At 39.4% G+C, this 17,926-nt stretch overlaps 1 protein-coding gene and 1 non-coding gene across 2 annotated transcripts in view; one reads left to right on the top strand and one right to left on the bottom strand.

Annotated features, from left to right (window-relative positions):
- The first annotated feature begins 3,265 nt into the window (after nt 1–3,265).
- p3h2 (prolyl 3-hydroxylase 2) overlaps nt 3,266–17,926 on the top strand; it is a 39,961-nt gene continuing 25,300 nt past the window's right edge. Inside the window, exons 1-2 of the mRNA XM_053634341.1 lie at nt 3,266–3,868; nt 14,793–14,939. Of these exons, the coding sequence (XP_053490316.1) occupies nt 3,452–3,868; nt 14,793–14,939 (564 nt within the window). The 5' untranslated portion in view covers nt 3,266–3,451. The remainder of the gene's footprint in view (nt 3,869–14,792; nt 14,940–17,926) is intronic.
- trnaq-uug (transfer RNA glutamine (anticodon UUG)) lies at nt 16,461–16,532 on the bottom strand. The gene has a single exon. It is a non-coding gene; the product is annotated as a tRNA-Gln (tRNA).

Genomic DNA, 17,926 nt, shown 5'->3' with positions numbered 1-17,926 from the left:
TGGGTGGAATTCTATCTCTCAGACAGATCCTTCAAGATATTGTGGAGGGGAGGGGTTTCTGAAACTCAGCAACTCACAACTGGGGTTCCCCAGGGATCAGTTCTGGGTCCACTGCTACTATTTATACTACATCTTTGGGGCCTGTGATTGAGTCTCATAGCTTCTCATATCACTGCTATGCTGATGATACCAAGCTCTATTTGTCCTTCCAGCCTGATGATCCATCTGTCTCAGCACACATCTCTGCCTGCCTGTCTGACATCTCAAACTGGCTGAGGGAATGCCACCTTAAGCTCAACTTGGCAAAAAATGGAGCTTCTCGTCATCCCTGCCTGCCCCTCAATCAACAACTACCTCACCGTACAGCTCGGCTCAATCACAATCAAGCCAACCAGGACAGCCAGAAACCTTGGGGTGACTTTCGATGACAACTTGACCTTTATAGACCACATTTCAACAATTGTACAACATCCAGAAAATCAGACCCTATCTCACTGAACAGGCTACACAGCTACTAGTCCAGACTCTTGTTATCTCAAAACTGGAATACTGCAAAGCACTACTCCCAGGCCACCAAGCCAGCTCCATCAAACCCCTTCAGATGATTCAGAATGCGGCAGCGTTCCTTATTTTCAACCAGCCCCAAAGGACCCATGTCACACCCCTCCTCATCTCCTTCCACTGGCTTCCTGTAGCCACCCACATCAAATTCAAGGCCTTGATGCTTACCTACAAGACCTTGTCTGGAACAGCACCTCCCTACCTCAACACTCTACTTGGGGTTTATGTTCCCTCACGCAACCTACGATCAGTTAAGGACTGAAGCCTGGTAGTGCCTACTCAGCAAGGCATGAGGTCCTTTTCCAGAACCTTCAAACTGACTGTCCGTCAGTGGTGGAATGAACTTCCAACCTCAATCCAGACAGCAGAATCTGTCACTATCTTCAAAAAATACCTAAAGACCCACGTCTTCTGTGAATACTTAACTAACCCCTAACTTGCCCCCCCACACTTATATATTTAAAAAATTTTTGCACTTACACTGCCCCTTACACCTCTACTCTGAACATGTTGCTTCTCTATAACTCAATTATAAATCTTGTACAGTAGCACTACTTGTATTGTTCTCCACTTGATATATCGCTTTGCTTGTATTTCCTAATTTGAAAGTCGCTTTGGATGAAAACGTCTGCTAAATGAATGAATGTAAATGTAGAACATATAATAAGAATTCTTGATAACTTAGTAGGCATTATACTGATTTAACAGCAAGCACCCTGCCTACCTCTTCATTTGTAAGCTAATTTATTTATATATATTTATTTATTATTTACAATGACAAGAAGTTCTCACCCCATTCCTTCAACAGCATTATCAATATTAGTCTGAATGTTTTGCACTAAAATGGACTGGTATTTGTAGCTGTTCATGATTCCCTCCACCTTGATAAAAGCCCCAGTTTTGGCTGAAGAAAAGCAGCACTAATGCATGATGCTGCCACCACCATGCTTCACCGTGGGTATTGTGTTCTTTGGATGGTGCTTTTTTTTTTGCATCCAACATACCTTTTGGAATTATCGAATTATTATACCTTCTGGAATTGGTCTCATGAGACCATAACACATTTTTCTACATGGTTTGGGGTGATTCATTTGAGCTTGGATTTTTATTTTGTGAGAAAGTGCTTCCCTCTAGACACCCTTACCCCATAGCCCAGACATCTGAAGAATACGAGAGATTGTTGTCACATGCAGAGAGTAACCATTACTTTTCAGATATTCCTGCAGCTTCTTTAATGTTGCTGTAGGTCTATTGGCAGCCTCCCTGGTAAGTTTTTGTCTTGTCTTTTGTAAAGTTTGGAGGGATGTCCTGTTCTTCATAAGGTCACAGTTGTACCCCATTCTCTCCACTTGTTGAAGATGGCCTTCACTGTGTTCCATTATATATATATATATATATATATATATATATATATATATATATATATATATATATATATATATAAATGCTTTGGAAATTATTTTATACCCCTCTCCTGATCGATACCTTTTGACAGTGAGATACCGTACAGGCTTTGTAAGCTCTTTGCAGACCATGGCGTCAGGAGTCAGATGAAACCAAGAAGATGTCAAGAAAATCCTACAGAAATAGCTGATCTTTATTTTGGGGTTAATCCGAATAATTTCATCAATGACAGCTGTATGATAATTACTTTTGAGCATGAGATTGAATGTGATTGCTTCATTCTAAACACAACCACGTCCCTAATTATAACAGGGTGATAAGGATTGGTTTCCTTTTGAGTCTGGTTCCTCTCAAGGTTTCTTCCTCATGTCATCTCAGGGAGTTTTTCCTTGCCACCGTTGCTTCTGACTTTATTCTCATTATTCTGAAATTTCAACTCGATACCCAGAATGATACATCTCTGTAAATCTGCGTTGAGACAATTTACATCGTTAAAAGCCCTGTAGAAATAAAAATGATCCTTCTCACATAATCATCCAGAAATTAACGCTAGTCCTAAAACAGCTCGTGAACAAAGTTAGTCACATATTGATTGGAGGGTATTAAATCGATCATCTCATAATGTAGCAGATTCAGTGGTATTGTGGAATATCGAATCGTTGCCTTAAGAATCTAAATCGTGCGGAAGCCTGATGTTTACACCCTTACTATTTAATTTAGGAGCTTATTGCGTGTCTAGAGTTGGAGGTATAAATAGTGAAACAACTTGCCCTGCTCACCCCATATCAAAATCCTATTATTAATGAAGTATTAGTATGTATATAAAATTGTAACAATTTTCTTTTTTCTAACAACGTCACATACTACAGTACTTCATGCTACACCGAGCACACTATGTAGTGTAGTACATGGGTTCCCAAACTTTTCCAGGGCAAGGCCCCCCAAATGGCATTAACATTTGACCGAGCTCCCCCTTTTTCAAGATGTCTTTAAAAACACATTAAAAATACAGATTTCTGAATATATCCCCCTTTTTTTAAAATTATAATTACATCTTACATCTTTACATTACATTACATTAGGAACTTATTGTGTGTGTGTGTGTGTGTGTGTGTGTGTGTGGTTGTCTGAGAGTGAGAAAGAGAAAATCATGTATTTATTTATTTTTCACACCAAAATTGTTGAGGACCCCCGGGCGCCCCCTATCGGCTCTCAAGGGGGCCGCGGCCCCCACTTTGAAAACCATGGTGTAGTACACAGCCCTAGTGATTTCCTACTTCGAGTGGGAGGAGTTCATTTTATCCAGCAGTAGAGGGACGTGATAGAAACGTCGCCGGCTATGGGACCATCAAAATGACCATCAGATCACTTGGAATGGTGTGTGTTCTCTTCTGCGCTTACACCAGTCGGATATCCGGTGCTTTCGGGTTATTAGACTGAGACAGCGCTTTTTTTGGAACGTTTTCTTGCCTTCTGAGCGCCGAAGATGGTCGTCCACTTTCTCCAATCATGGGGGGCTTTAACAGTCCTGCTCCACATGCCCGGGTTGTTACCAGCAGCCACACTCGAACCCTACGACCTGCTGTACAGCAGCGGGATGGACGCGTTCCAGCGGGGTGATTACGCAGACGTGGTGCGGTACATGGAGAAAGCGCTGGAGAATTTCGCCCAAGTGCGCCAGACCAAAATGCGCTGTGGACTCGGGTGCAGGGATCAACACAAGCTCGACGCGACTGCGACTGACCTCCAGCTGTTTGATGCGATTTTGCGGAGAGCCGCTTGTCTCAACGACTGCACGGAAGGAAAACTCGGACCTTCTTCCATGCACAAAGTCAGCGCTGATGTCGAGCAAGACTTCCACAGGAGAATCCCATACAACTATCTTCAGCTCGCGTACCTCAAGGTAAAAAGAAATGAGCCAGAAAGTTGAGTGGGAGATACCCCCAGTGTGCTCTGCAGTGGCGCAGGTTCCCAAACCATGGTCCTGGAGAACCAGCACTCATTTCAGCTATGTTAGAGCTGGGAAAGCTCCAAGGAGACAGCACCAGGGATGTGAAAGTAGTTGATAGTTAATTTATTTATTAAACACAGTCAGTAATATCCTATTTATTACATCCAGTGCTGAGGGTAAGGTTCCACAATGAATTTCAGGATAAAGGAATGATCTAAAACAGTATGAGTGTCAATGCGATACATTATATCCATTACAGTTTCTACTACTGATGTCTAACTGTGTAAATCATTTATAATGAATTGAACTGAGTGCGGAACACTACTGATTTATTAATATTGTGATGTTTTGTTTGGGGGGATAAGTGAAACATTACTATAAATTGAAATTTTTTGAGTTGCACCAAGCCTAGACCCCAGTTTGCAGGTGATGATGATGTAGAGAAGCAATATTTTTTTTTCTTTAATCGGAGTTATGGGCACCTAGCTAGCCTATTTAAATTATTTACACATCAGTTTAACGATCTAAAATGTTGACTTTCCTTTTTTGTTTGGATAATAATTGCTTTATAATCATTAACTTTTTAAATCGATGCATCTATCCGAATTGTCTGATTGTACACCCCTGTAAATGACCACACACACAGCAGATGAAGGCTGCTTTGACTTTTGTAGCAGGCTGAGATCAGACACATTCTTGGGTCTGTTTCTACATTAGAGGACATAAAAAAAAACAAACAAAAACACCACAAGTGTATTTTAGGAATGATATTTCTGGGAAATGTATAACACTCCACCACCTCTAATATAGCAGTCTCAAACAGGCCTCCAAACATCGGGCATCTGGCCTCTGCCATAAATACCCTTCTGGAAAGGCTTGCCACAGATGCCAACTGTTCCTCCCTTGACAAAGTTTGTGTGTATCTCCTGTTCACGTCAGGTTTATTCAACCAAATATTTTGTTTCCCTCTTGTAGCATGTTTACTTTGCTAAATGGAAAGGCTCCACCTTGTCCTCGGTTATGAATGGATTATATTTATGTCTGTAGCTGCTGTGGTCATTGATTGGTTGCTTTTGGCACTGTGTGCTAAACTGCAGATGGATCAAAGCACCCAAAAGGCGTTTCACCTACACTGGAACAAAATGGCAGTCTTATATATCAAGTAGAGTCCATTCGCGTGTAAGCCAGCAAAAAAATAAGCAGTTTGTTTGAAATTAAAAGACGATACAGGAATTGAACGATCACTTCACAAATATTTTTGATCACAAGCTTTTTTTCGAACTTGATCATGCAGACCTGTTGAAATCCACAGAAAGTTATATTTGACTCACTGTGAATTACCCGCAAACACTTACATCTTATTACATTCTTGAAAAAAGGCTTTCCTCAAATTCGCCCCAGGGAATCACACCACAGTTTCCACAGTGCAGTGAATCATTCCGTCTGTCTCGCTCTACAAGGCATTACCTCATACTGTAATCTCACCATAATTTGTCTGACAGTGAATAACTGAGGAGACATGTGTTTTCCATCCTAAATTTAAAACACGGTGAAATCCCAATACATGGCCAGTTTAGCTATCCGGAACCTTGATTGTGAAACACAAAATGTTCACCTATGTGTATTTGAAAAGTGCCCCTCTTTCTACACAGTGGATGACTATTCTCATTGTGATCCCTGCGAGAAACCACTGATTCTTTCCTCATTTTTCAATTTGCATTAGTGTGAAAGAACAAACCTTTTTAAAACCATTTTAGGGACATGTTTAATGTTGTTCAGATAAGGGGGGGGGGGGGGGGGATGGGGGACGGGGGGTCAGTAGCACACAGGAAGTGATATCATAACTGCAGCTCTTCTGAATGGTTGTTGGAGGGGGCTCACCAAAACTGTGATCCAGTTTTTGTACACACGCTTGTAGTATGATATTGTAGTTAACAGAATGATCATTTACAAATATAATAACAAAACTGGGTTCTCTGGTTTCCTCCCAATGTTCAGAAAAATTAGCTATGCTAAATTACTCGTAGAGGTGGCTTTTTGTGTGAATGGGCGTGCATGGTGCCCTGAAATGGAAATAAATGATTTAGCACACATTCTCCACTACACTGCGCTGACCCAGGACAAACTTCTGCCCACCACCATGTGATTTTTCTGGCGTTATCTGAAAAAGGGTTTCCTAGCTGTCAACACTCACAGACCTTTCCTGTCTACTCATCCAGCAGAAAGCAGCTGCTGCTGAGTTTTCATTTATCAAAGTGTTTGTGTGTATGGTTTTCTGCATTAAATGCATACACACAATTCTATGCATAGTATGTGACTTAATTCATTGGTTGTTCGTGCGTGAGAGGACGTGCCTATATAGAATTAACTATATGGAATGATTAATGACGAAATATTTTACACTTGAATTTCAGTGTTCCTAACAGGATTTGCAGTAAAGTATATGATACGGATCATATCTTTCCTTAAATGATAAGTTAAATCTCTTCTCCGCTTTTATCTGATTTTGGAACAAGGCATTGGAAAGTTTGCAGGTAGTTTCTTGTATGATTAAGTGTATTATTTCACTCTCTTGTTCAGGGGACCATCAGCACTTGTTCCCAAGGAGATAAAAATTTGAGGGCAAAACATCAAGTCTTTGCTGAGATATTGCCTCACTTCCTGTTTTCAGTAGCCCTCCCAAGATGTAAATGAACTCAAAGATTGTTTGTTAGGTAATACTGATAAACATACATCACAAGTTTGGTTTAAACACATAAAAGCTTTGCTGGGATATGCTCTCACTTTCTGTTTGGCAACATAGCCATCGAATACCTTTGTGTGTTATAGACAAAACATCCTGCATGTCAAAAATCCCAAAAGCAAGTTTTGTTTTAGTTGGTATCACAATGCTGTCACCCAAATGTGGAAATGATTGTAAATTTTGTAGGAGAAGACAAAGCTAAAAAAACCTTTGAATTTGAAGAAATTGACAAGTATGGCGGAAATTAAAAGCATACTATCCCTAGAACTTGGGATGACTAATAATAATAATCAATGTTGTTCACTTCACTTGTCAGTGGTTTTAATGCTATGGCTGATGGGTGTATTCTCCATGCCCTCTCATTTTCCCTGAAAATGAATGTAGAGCTTCTAGAGCTTATTTATTTGTAGCTATTTTGATCTCCCTATGTGATCCAATGTAATGACCCAGTGATTACAAACATTTTGAGTCTATCCGGAGCTTAAGGAAATCTCCACCCTGAAACACATGAAATACACATGGCCTAAATATGTTCTAGCATGTCAAAGCCCCTGTCCACAAAGAGAGGTCTATGAAGACATAGTTTGCGAAGGTTTGTGGAAGAGTGGAAGAACTCAAGTGTTCTTCACAGAGCCCCAGTGCACAGAGACCACAGTGCCTGCTGACTACACCCCAGACCTCCTCGCCCAACATCAGTGCTTGTAACTAATGCAGAAGAGTGAAGATTATTATAACAGCAACTATTTATGACTATTTAGAATGTGATGTTCAAAAAACACACAAGTGTGATGGTCAGGTGTCCACAAACCTTTGGCCATATAATATATGTTAATATTAAAATACTGATGTGTTTAGTGACTCTGGTGCTAATTTGTCGGGTCATGCTGTATTTTTGTTATTCACGTGAGAAGTCAGTCGTTCTTCTTAAAAAATTTGGCTTAGATTATGTGGGATAAGTCAGGTTTCACTGTTCCCTCCTGAAAACAAGAGGAAGAACTTTTCTCACACATCATTTTCCATCGATGTTCAATGTCACACTAATGAGAAACCCAGCATAGTATTAGGGGAGATGTTGGCACAGATGTTGGCCTCAAATTCCCTGAAAGCAATGCAACTATGCAATGTAGATAGGGCAGAAAATTGGCTCAGTTAGTTAGTGAACTACAAGATGATTAGCATGATGGTGTTGATGCCGGTATTAGCATGAAAGTTGAATCTCTGTAAGCTGATCCATTTGAACAGTGTATACAGATGAGGAAGTGAGATAGCTGGACAGGCTAAAGAAATAAAGCACTGCTGCATCATTGTCTTTAAGTATAGATGAAGCAAGGGCTAAATCCACCTGGACCACTATAAGCAAGACTATTGGACTGATTTTCTAATTTAAATCCTTTTTCTTAACACCCTTATTTACCAATACTGCATTTGTGCGATTCCTGATATCAAAACAAGACTTTAAATATCCACTTACTGGCCACAAGAAGCACCTGCACATCTGCTCATTCATGCTGATCTCCTTCATGTGCAACGGTCTCTAGAGTTTACACAGACTGGCGCGGAAAACAAAAAACATCCAGTGAGCATCAGTTCTGTGATTTTAGAGGAGACTAGTTTGAGCTGAGAGGAAGGCTTTGTTAACACAAATAACCACTCTTTACAACCATGGTGGTTCAATCAGGTTCATCAGGTTCAATTCCTGTCAGCCACGAACAGGAATCTGATGCTACAATACAGTATAATTAATAAAGTCTTAGACAGGTACACTGTCCAGCTCAGTGTTAGATCACTTAATTGTGCCCACCTTTATCAAATTCTTTTTTTTTTATAAAAATGAATTTTTTCTCAGTAAAATGTGACTTCCTAAGGGTTTCTGACGATTTTCAGATACCATATGTTGCCAGCCCAGGATATTTTTTTCTAAATGTCTAAACTTGTAAGTAATATCTTTTATAATTGCCTGTCAGTTTAGTTAAAATTGTTTTATTTTAGTATATAAATAAGTAATATTTTATAATTAAATCATGCATATAAATTAATTTTCTGTACAACTGATGTACTGAATCAGAGAAGACATACACATAATACACACATACAAACCTGATGCAGCAAAAGGGAGTCCCATAGATTAGAGCCTGTGGTTTTTACACTGCAAAACTCTCGAATGTGCGTTTGTCTTTGTTATGAGGGTTTATGTTTGCATGCTATCTGAAGAACAGTTCTCAGTGCAGTATGAGTGTTCTTCCTTACATTTGCACTAATGCACAAGCAGCCACTGTTGGGTCCTTTAGCAATGCGCTTAACCCATTCTGTTCCAGGGGCACTGCATCATGGCTGACCCTGCACTCTGACCCCGCACTCTGACCCCAGCTTCCTAACAAGCTGGGATATGCAAAGAATGAATTTAACTATAATGTATATGCAAAATAAAGGCTTCTTCTTATTATGCACAAATTTAGAACTTGTTCTGCCCACTCTTTGATAAACAAGACTCCTGGGCTTGGGAAGAATGTGAGATAGGAGTTGATGATGTACCGTAGGTAGACGGTTTAATATTCCAAACCAAAACACGAAAGGAAAAGAGCAAAATATAAGTCATGCTGTAAAAACTTTCATTTAATCAGAAAAAGGTCCTTAGTTATTAAAATTATCGACTGACTTCACAAGTTTCATTGTGTCTTCGCATCGCTGCATTGTGTAGGGAGAGGGGAGGATATAGAAACGTGGTTACTGACATTTCAAGTCGAGCTTTTGACATGGGTGGGGTGGTAAGTTGATTCAGATCATTTTTTCCCTGGGTCCTGTGGCATTTTCTGCCAAAATGAACTAAAATCAACATGCTAAAATTAAAACTAGTCCTGAATGTGAACCAGACCATACATGGGGTTCAGTGGCTTCCATTCATTGGTGATCTCAAGCCCAGCAGTATACAGTAGAAGGCCTGTTTTCCAGGCATGTTTCCACTCTGTGTTTTTTCCCCCAGTCCTGTCTCCACATGCTGACCCTAGTAAAAGAGGTTATGTGTGATGTTAGCTTACATTCCTCCCACATTACTTTAGATCCAGCAGTAGCAGAGCAGGGAAGAAATAAAAGAAAAAGCGTTTCACAGAGGGGAGGTCCAACGAAAGAGGTGACATCATAGTTAGGCTTCCTACAAGCTGTGGGTGTTTCCTGAAGCACATGTGTGTGCCATGTTTCTGTAGGCCAGTTTAAAGTGGTGGTTAAAAATAATAGTAGATTTAGCTTCCTCTCTCATTTACTACAGGCGAATGAATAAGTAATAACTAATATGTTTAAAACTAAGAATCTCTGCCAGAGATTACAGTGGTATGAATATAATTTGTATGAAAGCTCTTGTGCCAGGCGAAGAATAGCTAATGATTGGAGAATAGCTAAAGAGCTATGATGAACTGCTTACCACAAGCGGACAATTTAAACACTAACGTTGCTTTCTGAGTTCTGGGATTGTAAAAAAAATAAATAAAGAAAGAAAACAAACAGTATTATTTACAAAAGGGAAAACAAAAGGGAAATTTTAGGAAAACTAACTAAAATTAGGATGTTTCCGTACTAGATACCTACTGTCATGTGTATCAGAGAAGGAACTCTGAACTACAGTTCCCAGCAGCCACTGCATCTCACTACATCACAGTCACATGACCACCTGCACCACAGTTTACACTGCGCTCCTTGTCTTTCGTTTGTCTTTCTTTGCCGTTGTCTTGGTTGCTGTGTTTAGGTCTGGGGTTTATGTTTAGTCTTTGCCACAAGGTCATAGTGTCTTTTTTTGTTTTGTTGTTTATTAAACTTATTATTTGCACTGGCATCCGTCTCCAAATTGTGACACCTACAAACCTTTTATACTTTGACACATTTAAAGATTTCAGTATATGTTATGTATATATATATATATATATATATATATATATATATATATATATATATATATATATATATTTAGCAGTTACAACATACATGGAATAATAGGCCTGCATAGAGCTGTCGATTTATTTCAGTTTTAATGTAATATTTTTTCATATTTTTATATTATTACCAGATGAACTCCCCAATGAACGATTTCCTGTAGTATGATCCCAGTCAATACAGAAAGCTTCTCAGAGCACATCATAGAGTGCTATGTTGCCCTTTTTTTCCCAAGTGTATTCAGCATTGGCTGAATACACTGAATACAGTGGCTGAATACACTTGGAAAAAAAGGGCAACTGCATGTCTCCTGCAGTAATTCTCTTACAATCTGTGCTCCCTAAAATAGGACGTGACCTAGTCATGCCACCTGGGATCTCTACTGGTTGTTATTTATTGCCTCAAGCTCTACTGTTTATAACATTGAGCCTCTCTATAATTAATCTACAGCTAATCCTTTAAGGTGGTCAGTGTATAACAGAATATATTGAAAAAAGCATATGGTGGCCTTCAGGGACACCGGAAGGCGGTTTACATTGAGGGTGCTGGAAGTTTAAGCAGCATACATGTGGCATGAGTTATGACTTCACATCCAGATGATTTTCATCACAGGTTTATATTAATGTGCTTGTTCTAATGTATTATCATTCCTGTAGTAACAGCTCAATGACAGGGACTCATGGTGGACGTTCCACATAATCTAAGCCAAATAATAAGTGGATTAAAAGTGTGCTGTTATATAACAGCGACAAGAGTATAGTTGTTGATATGGTGATGTTTATGGTAGGAGACGTTTCTTTTACATTTATTGAAGGAGTGTCAGTGCTTTGTACAAGTCATTACGTTGCCTGATATATTAGTTAGTTCCTGTCTTACATTATAGCAGCTACATTTAATCGTTCTCTCACCAGCCTGTTCTGAGATGCTTTTCTGCTGAGTCTCTTGGACGTTCTGTAACATTAAATGTAACTATGAACAGTTAAAATGCATGATGTGCCATTCATTAATAATTTGAAAACTGTAATTGTTGGCAAATCACTGTGGTATACAGAGAGAAATACTATCTCTGACTCAAAAACTAATCAACATACGTCATTTTAAAGTTGTTTAGCTTAGGTCTTTATTTGTTTAACTATATTATTATTATTATTACTATTCTTCTTCTTCTTCTTCTTCTTATTATTATTATTGTTATTATAGCAGTCGCAGTTGTATTTGCAATTAAAAGAATCCTCAAACTCAGGGGTGCCGCACCTGCAACACCCTCAGAACCCCTACTTCCCACATTCCTGTTGAGCTTATTTCTTACAGTAATCATGATATCCCCTAGAAATTAACATGGTTTATGAGAAATGTCTCTACAACATTTGGAAGGAAGACAATATTGGCCATGCACTCTGTCCTTATTTTCAGCCCAGTGGTCTGTTTCTATGACAGATGTTGCACAGGAAAGCAGTCAACTTTTTAACATTTTAACATTTCATAGGAAGCCCACTCTTTTACCCAGCGCAAAAACAGTGCTTGACTTTGTCACAAAAGATGAGAGACTTGTGATTTTATTAGGCTCTAGATTACAATTCCAGCAACAAATGATCCAGTTATTTCGGAGATTGTGTTCTGGGTTAATCTGCGTTGCAGAATGTGTGTTTGTGCTTGTTGAGGGTTTGCCAGTGTGGGCTTGTTTACTGGGCTTGTACGTGTGACCGTTCCGCACCATAATCACTGTCTATCTGTGGAATACAGACGGTCGCCTCAGGCCCGTGTTGATAACTGCTTTTGGGTGGATTCATTTTGGTTAAACATTCTCTGGCCACCCCATGTGGCAGAGCACAGGGTATAAAATCATTCAGATGCAGGTCAGGTCAAGTTACGAGATACTTTTCTACTCAGTGTGGTTGTAAAGAGTGGTTATTTGAGTTATGATGATCTTTCTGTTAGCTCAAAGTCTGGCTATTCTCCTCTAAGCTTTCTTATCAACAAGGCATTTCCAGCCACAGGACAGCCGCTCACTGGATGTTTTCTGTTTTGTTTTTTTTCGCCTTCATTCTGTTTAAAATCTAGAGACTGTTTAAAATCTAGAGACTGTTATCAGTGAAAATCCCAGGATCTCAGCAGTATCTGAAACATTCAAACCAGACCGTCTGGCACCTACAAGCATCAAATTCACTGAGATCTTTTTTTTTCCCCTATTCTGCTGTTTGATGTGAACGTTAACTAAAGCTCTTGGCCTTTATCTGCATGATTTTATGCATTGTGCTGCTTCCACATGATTGGGTAATTTCATGAATGAGAAAGCATACAGGTGTTCCCTATTAAAGTGGGTGTAGATACAGTCTCCTCTGAAAGTTTTGGAACAGCAATGCCAATTCTGTGAAGAAACTCACAGAAACAACAGTCACTGACCTCACCAACAACCTCCACAGGGCAGGGGTGAAGGTTTCACAATCCATTGCTCAAAGAAGACTTCAAGAGCCGAAATACAGACACTCATCATCAATAAGAATCGGAAAACCAGAATGGAATTTGCAAAGAAATACAGAGATGAGTCACAAAAATTCTCTACACAAGATAATCCTCTACCAAAGTGATGGAAAGGACAGAGTGTGGAGAAAGAAAAGATCTGCTTATGATCCACACACATGCAAGCATGGTGGAGGTAGTGTCATTACACTACCTCCACCATGCTTTCATGTTGTGGATAATAAGCAGATCTTTTCTTTAAAGATTAGTGAGCTCACTAATCTTTATTGATGATGTAACTCATGATGGTATCAGCAGAATAAATTCAGAAGTCCACAGAAACATTCTGTCTGCCAGTTTACAGAGAAATGCAACAAATCTAACAGGGAGGAACTTCATCATGCAATATCCTAACAATGGACAATGACCTAAAACACACTGCCAGTACAACAAATGTGGAAAAGTGGAAGACTGGCCAAGTCAATTACCAGACTTTAACCCAGTTGAGCATGCATTTAGATTGTAGTTTAGTTTGTTATGATACATTTTGAAAGGTTTGTATACTGTTAAATAAATTCATTTTGAGATTTGTCAATGCTAGCTAGCTATATTTTACTCTTGACTTAATAGTTTAGAAAGTTAGTGATATTAGACCATTTGGGATGACGACAGCATATTTCCAAAATGCATGTTCTTACACATTCATAGATCCTGCCATTATATTCAGAGTACATAAATGTTCCTAGGCCATCTTAGTGGTTTTAGTGATTTTATTGCCATTAAAAAATATTAAACCATTACTGATTCTACATCAATTATCTTAACGGTTTAAAATGTTAAAATGTTTAGGAGTACTCCTCCTGACAGAAAGTAAATCTAGATTTTACAGAAAGTGTGGGGGGACTTTGAGGTGGTCAGTGTTTCATCAGGACTGAGGCGTATTAGCAAACAACCTCCCAGTTTTCTTGTGTACTTATTTGGATTTGTTCCTGTAGGTAGACCCAATGCAGTTTAGAAGTGTCTGTAAATTGGAAGCCATGTTAACTAAATATTGTTCTGTACTACAGAAATATGTCTAATTTAGGACTCTCAAACATAAAATGGAAATAATATTTTTGAGAGTTATCATCCCTTATTGTGGTCAGATCATTCCTTTTTCTTTTCTTTTTTTTGTAGACATTTGATGCTAATAAGTGGGCAGTGGTGGCTTGGCTGTTAAGACTCTGGTTACTGTTCAGAAGGTTGGGGGTTCAACACCCAGCACTGCCAAGCTGCCACTGTTGGGCCCTTGAGCAAGGCCTTTAACCCTCTCTGCTCCAGGGGTGCTGTATCATGGCTGACCCTATGCTCTGACCCCAACTTCCTGACATGCTGGGATATGCGAAGAAATGAATTTCACTGTGCTGCAATGTATATGTGATCAATAAAGACTCATTATCATTATCATTATCACGATTGGCTTAATAATAGAGCCAAACCTCTGTACACTATGCCAGGAGTCGCATATATGCTGGTGGACTTTCTATGTGTTCAAGCATTTTTCAATCCTGAAATTGAAGTTGCTAATCTAAAATAACTTATAGATTAATGGGATAGCTGTGAACTCATTGTTTTCCAGACTTACACAGAAAAATCTTTTGGTTATCAAAGGATGATTGTTTTCCACAAAAACTGAATCTATTTCAATCCTAATTATTTGGTAATATTTACCAGCCTGTACTAAACTTAAAAATTTCTTTGTCTTTCTGTCAGCTTAAGCAGCCGGACAAAGCAGCAGCTGCTGCTCACACATATTTCCAGGCAAATCCTGAGCACATAGAGATAAACCTGGAGCAGTACAAGGCATTGCATGGCGTGGAAGAGAAGGACTTCATTAACCGAGAAGCCCGTCCACATCAGGCAAGTGACCTTTGATCTCAGTATTTCCAGCAAAATTAACTTAATACTTTAATCTAGATGACTGGATTATGTTTGAAGTGTTTATGGATGAAAACATGAACCTTAAGATCTTTAGGGTGCTTTCACATATGTAGTATTTTGTTTGCCTCTTGGTGCCATTTAATTACACTTCAGTGGTCCTCTGGCACCGTTCTGACCTGGCTTTAACATCTCAGATGATTCGATCACAGGCGGACAGTGCTAAAAATAGGTCTGAATGGGGTCAAATGAGTATTGTGATCTGATGTGAGCACTTGCAAACATTTGTTGTGTGAACAACAATGCACCTAGTTGTGTCCTCAAGTTTCAGGGTTTTTTTTTAACTGAAACGAACTACTTTTTAATGTTTAAGAAAATGGCAGGTTTTGAATCATATACTGTATGACATTACATTTGAATATCATAGCACATTTTGCAATGATGGTATTGATGCTGGGCTTTAAAATAGTGTACAGGGTTTGGAAAAGGCAGATTTTGAGACCACTAATAATTTGTCTGGCTCTCATACCATGCGGCTGACTAGCAAGCAGCTTTCTCCCCATGGTCATGAAAATGCCTTCTGTTCCTCTGCAAGAGGAGTATTGTTTGTTGGGTTGAGAGTAGATCAAATTGTGTTTATGTTTTAGGCACTCTTTGTATAAGTCTGCTGTGGGGCAGCTATCATATTGCCAATTAAAATTCAGAATCTGATCTGTAATGTATACTGGCTTTTATTTCAACCCTCTCAATTTGTGGTGAGAAAAGAGATCTGAAGAAGAGAGAATCTGTCTCCATAGACAGTCTTTAAGGGCCTATCATGCAATTGAGTCTAACACTTCTGTGGATCTGTTAGTGCTCAAGACAAGTGGTATCTATTTATAAATACATTTTACGAGAACGTCCTCTGCTAAAACAGAGGAGTTAAACTACCAGTGTTTCCTGGAATTAGTTGAGTTAGTTGGAATGATATGTCAAGTGTTATGGGGGCATGGTCAGATATGACTATGTTTTGGTATGCACAAGAATGAACCTGTGGTGTCAGTTTGTTATCAACAAAAAGTCACTGATATTTGAAATCAGAAGTCTCCCAGCTGAGCTATTTCGGCTGTTGGCAGGTTAAAACAAGTAACATTTTGATCCAAAAATTTGGATCAAAGTCCCCATGGACGAAGAGTTTCCCCGTTTGTAAGTCATTAGCATTTCGGCCTACTACAACCTACTCCAAACTGAGTTATTTTGGCCAATGTACACAAAGTCAGTACTGTATCAAACAAAAATCAGAAACAGTCCATGTATATCTTGTTAGACTTTTGGCCTTCTACAAAATACATAGAGCAAGCACAAACCTGCCACCATCAGAGCACCAGTCTAACGATCCCCCAGCCATGATATTTCAGGCAGTCTGCACGGACCAAAAGCTTTAGTCTTGGCCCATGTTCATCTTAAAAAATTGGGCCCCTAGTTAAGTTCACAAGGGTTTGGAGCATTGAACAAAGGTTTTGCAGGTTCCACTGAGATTTGAACTCAGATCACTGGATTCAAAGTCCAGAGTGCTAACCATTACACCATGGAACCAAGCTAGTCTTTTGGGCTTGGTTTTCTCCAGCTTTCATATACCAGCCAAACGCTATCAAGCAGCAATTTTCCTCTAGTTCAGAGACTAAGACTTTGTCATCAAAACAGAGGCTCCAATGCCAAAACCCAGGTTTGGGCTAGGGACCTTCAAATCTTCAGATTATCGCTCTCCCAACTGAGCTATTGCAGCTGCTGGGAAAGTGAAAAAAGTAGCATTTTGATCCAAAAATTTGGATACAAAAATTTGACATTTTTAAATATATGCAACAGGCACAATATTTTTTACATAATTTGCCTTCTCCCTGCAATAGTTATGAACCGTGAGTAAAGACTTTGCAGCTTTCACTGAAATTTAATCAATATTCCATGCGATGCTCTCCCAACTGAGTTATTTTGGAAAAAGCATACAGAATCATTACTGTATGAAAGAAAAATCAGAAACTTGGTCCATGTACATGTTGAATAGCATTTCGGCCTACTACAACCTACACAGAGCAAGCGGGAACCTGTGACCATCAGAGCTCCAGTCTAATATTCCCCCAGGTATGATATTTCAGCCAATGCGCACATGGGCTTAACTGCATGGACCAAAAGCGTCAGTCTTGGGCCATATTCATCTGCAGCAGAATAGGGTCCCTAGTTAACTTTATAAGTGTTTGGAACCTTGAGCGAAGGTTTTGCAGGTTCCACCGATATTTGACATCGGATCACTGGCTTCAAAATCTCCAAATTGAGTTATTTTGGCCAATGTACACAAAGTCAGTACTGTATCAAACAAAAATCAGAAACAGTCCATGTATATCTTCTGGCCTTCTACAAAATACATAGAGCAAGCACAAACCTGCCACCATCAGAACGCCAGTCTAACGTTCACCCAGCCATGATATTTCAGGCAATGAGCACATGGGCTTAACTCCATGGACCAAAAGTTTCCTTGTTTCTAAGTCATTAGCCTTTCAGCCTACTACAACCTACATAGGGCAAGCAGGAACCTGCCACCATGAGAGCTCCAGTGTAATGTTCCCCTACTGCATGGACCAAAAGCTTTTGTCTTGGCCCATGTTCATCTAAAAAAAAAAAAAAAATGGGGCCCATAGTTAACTTTACAAGTGTTTGGAGCATTGAGCAAAGGCTTTGTAGGCTCCACCAAGATTTGAACTCAGAGCACTGGATTCAAAGTCCAGTGTGCTAACTATTACACCATGGAACCAAGCTGCTTTTGAGGCTTGGTTTTTTTTCCAGCCGTCAGGCCAATAGCTAAACAGCAGCACTAATCCTGTAGGTTAGAGACATTGTCATCAAAATAGAGGCCCCAGTGCTGAATCCATTATTGAATCAGTGATCTTTAGATCTTCAGTTTAATGCTGTCCAAGCTGAGCTATTTTGCCAATCAT

Source organism: Ictalurus furcatus, chromosome 10 (assembly GCF_023375685.1).
Source record: "Ictalurus furcatus strain D&B chromosome 10, Billie_1.0, whole genome shotgun sequence".
NCBI lineage: Eukaryota > Metazoa > Chordata > Actinopteri > Siluriformes > Ictaluridae > Ictalurus > Ictalurus furcatus.
Note: the sequence above shows the minus strand (reverse complement) of the source record. Positions and strands in the feature narration are given on the sequence as shown.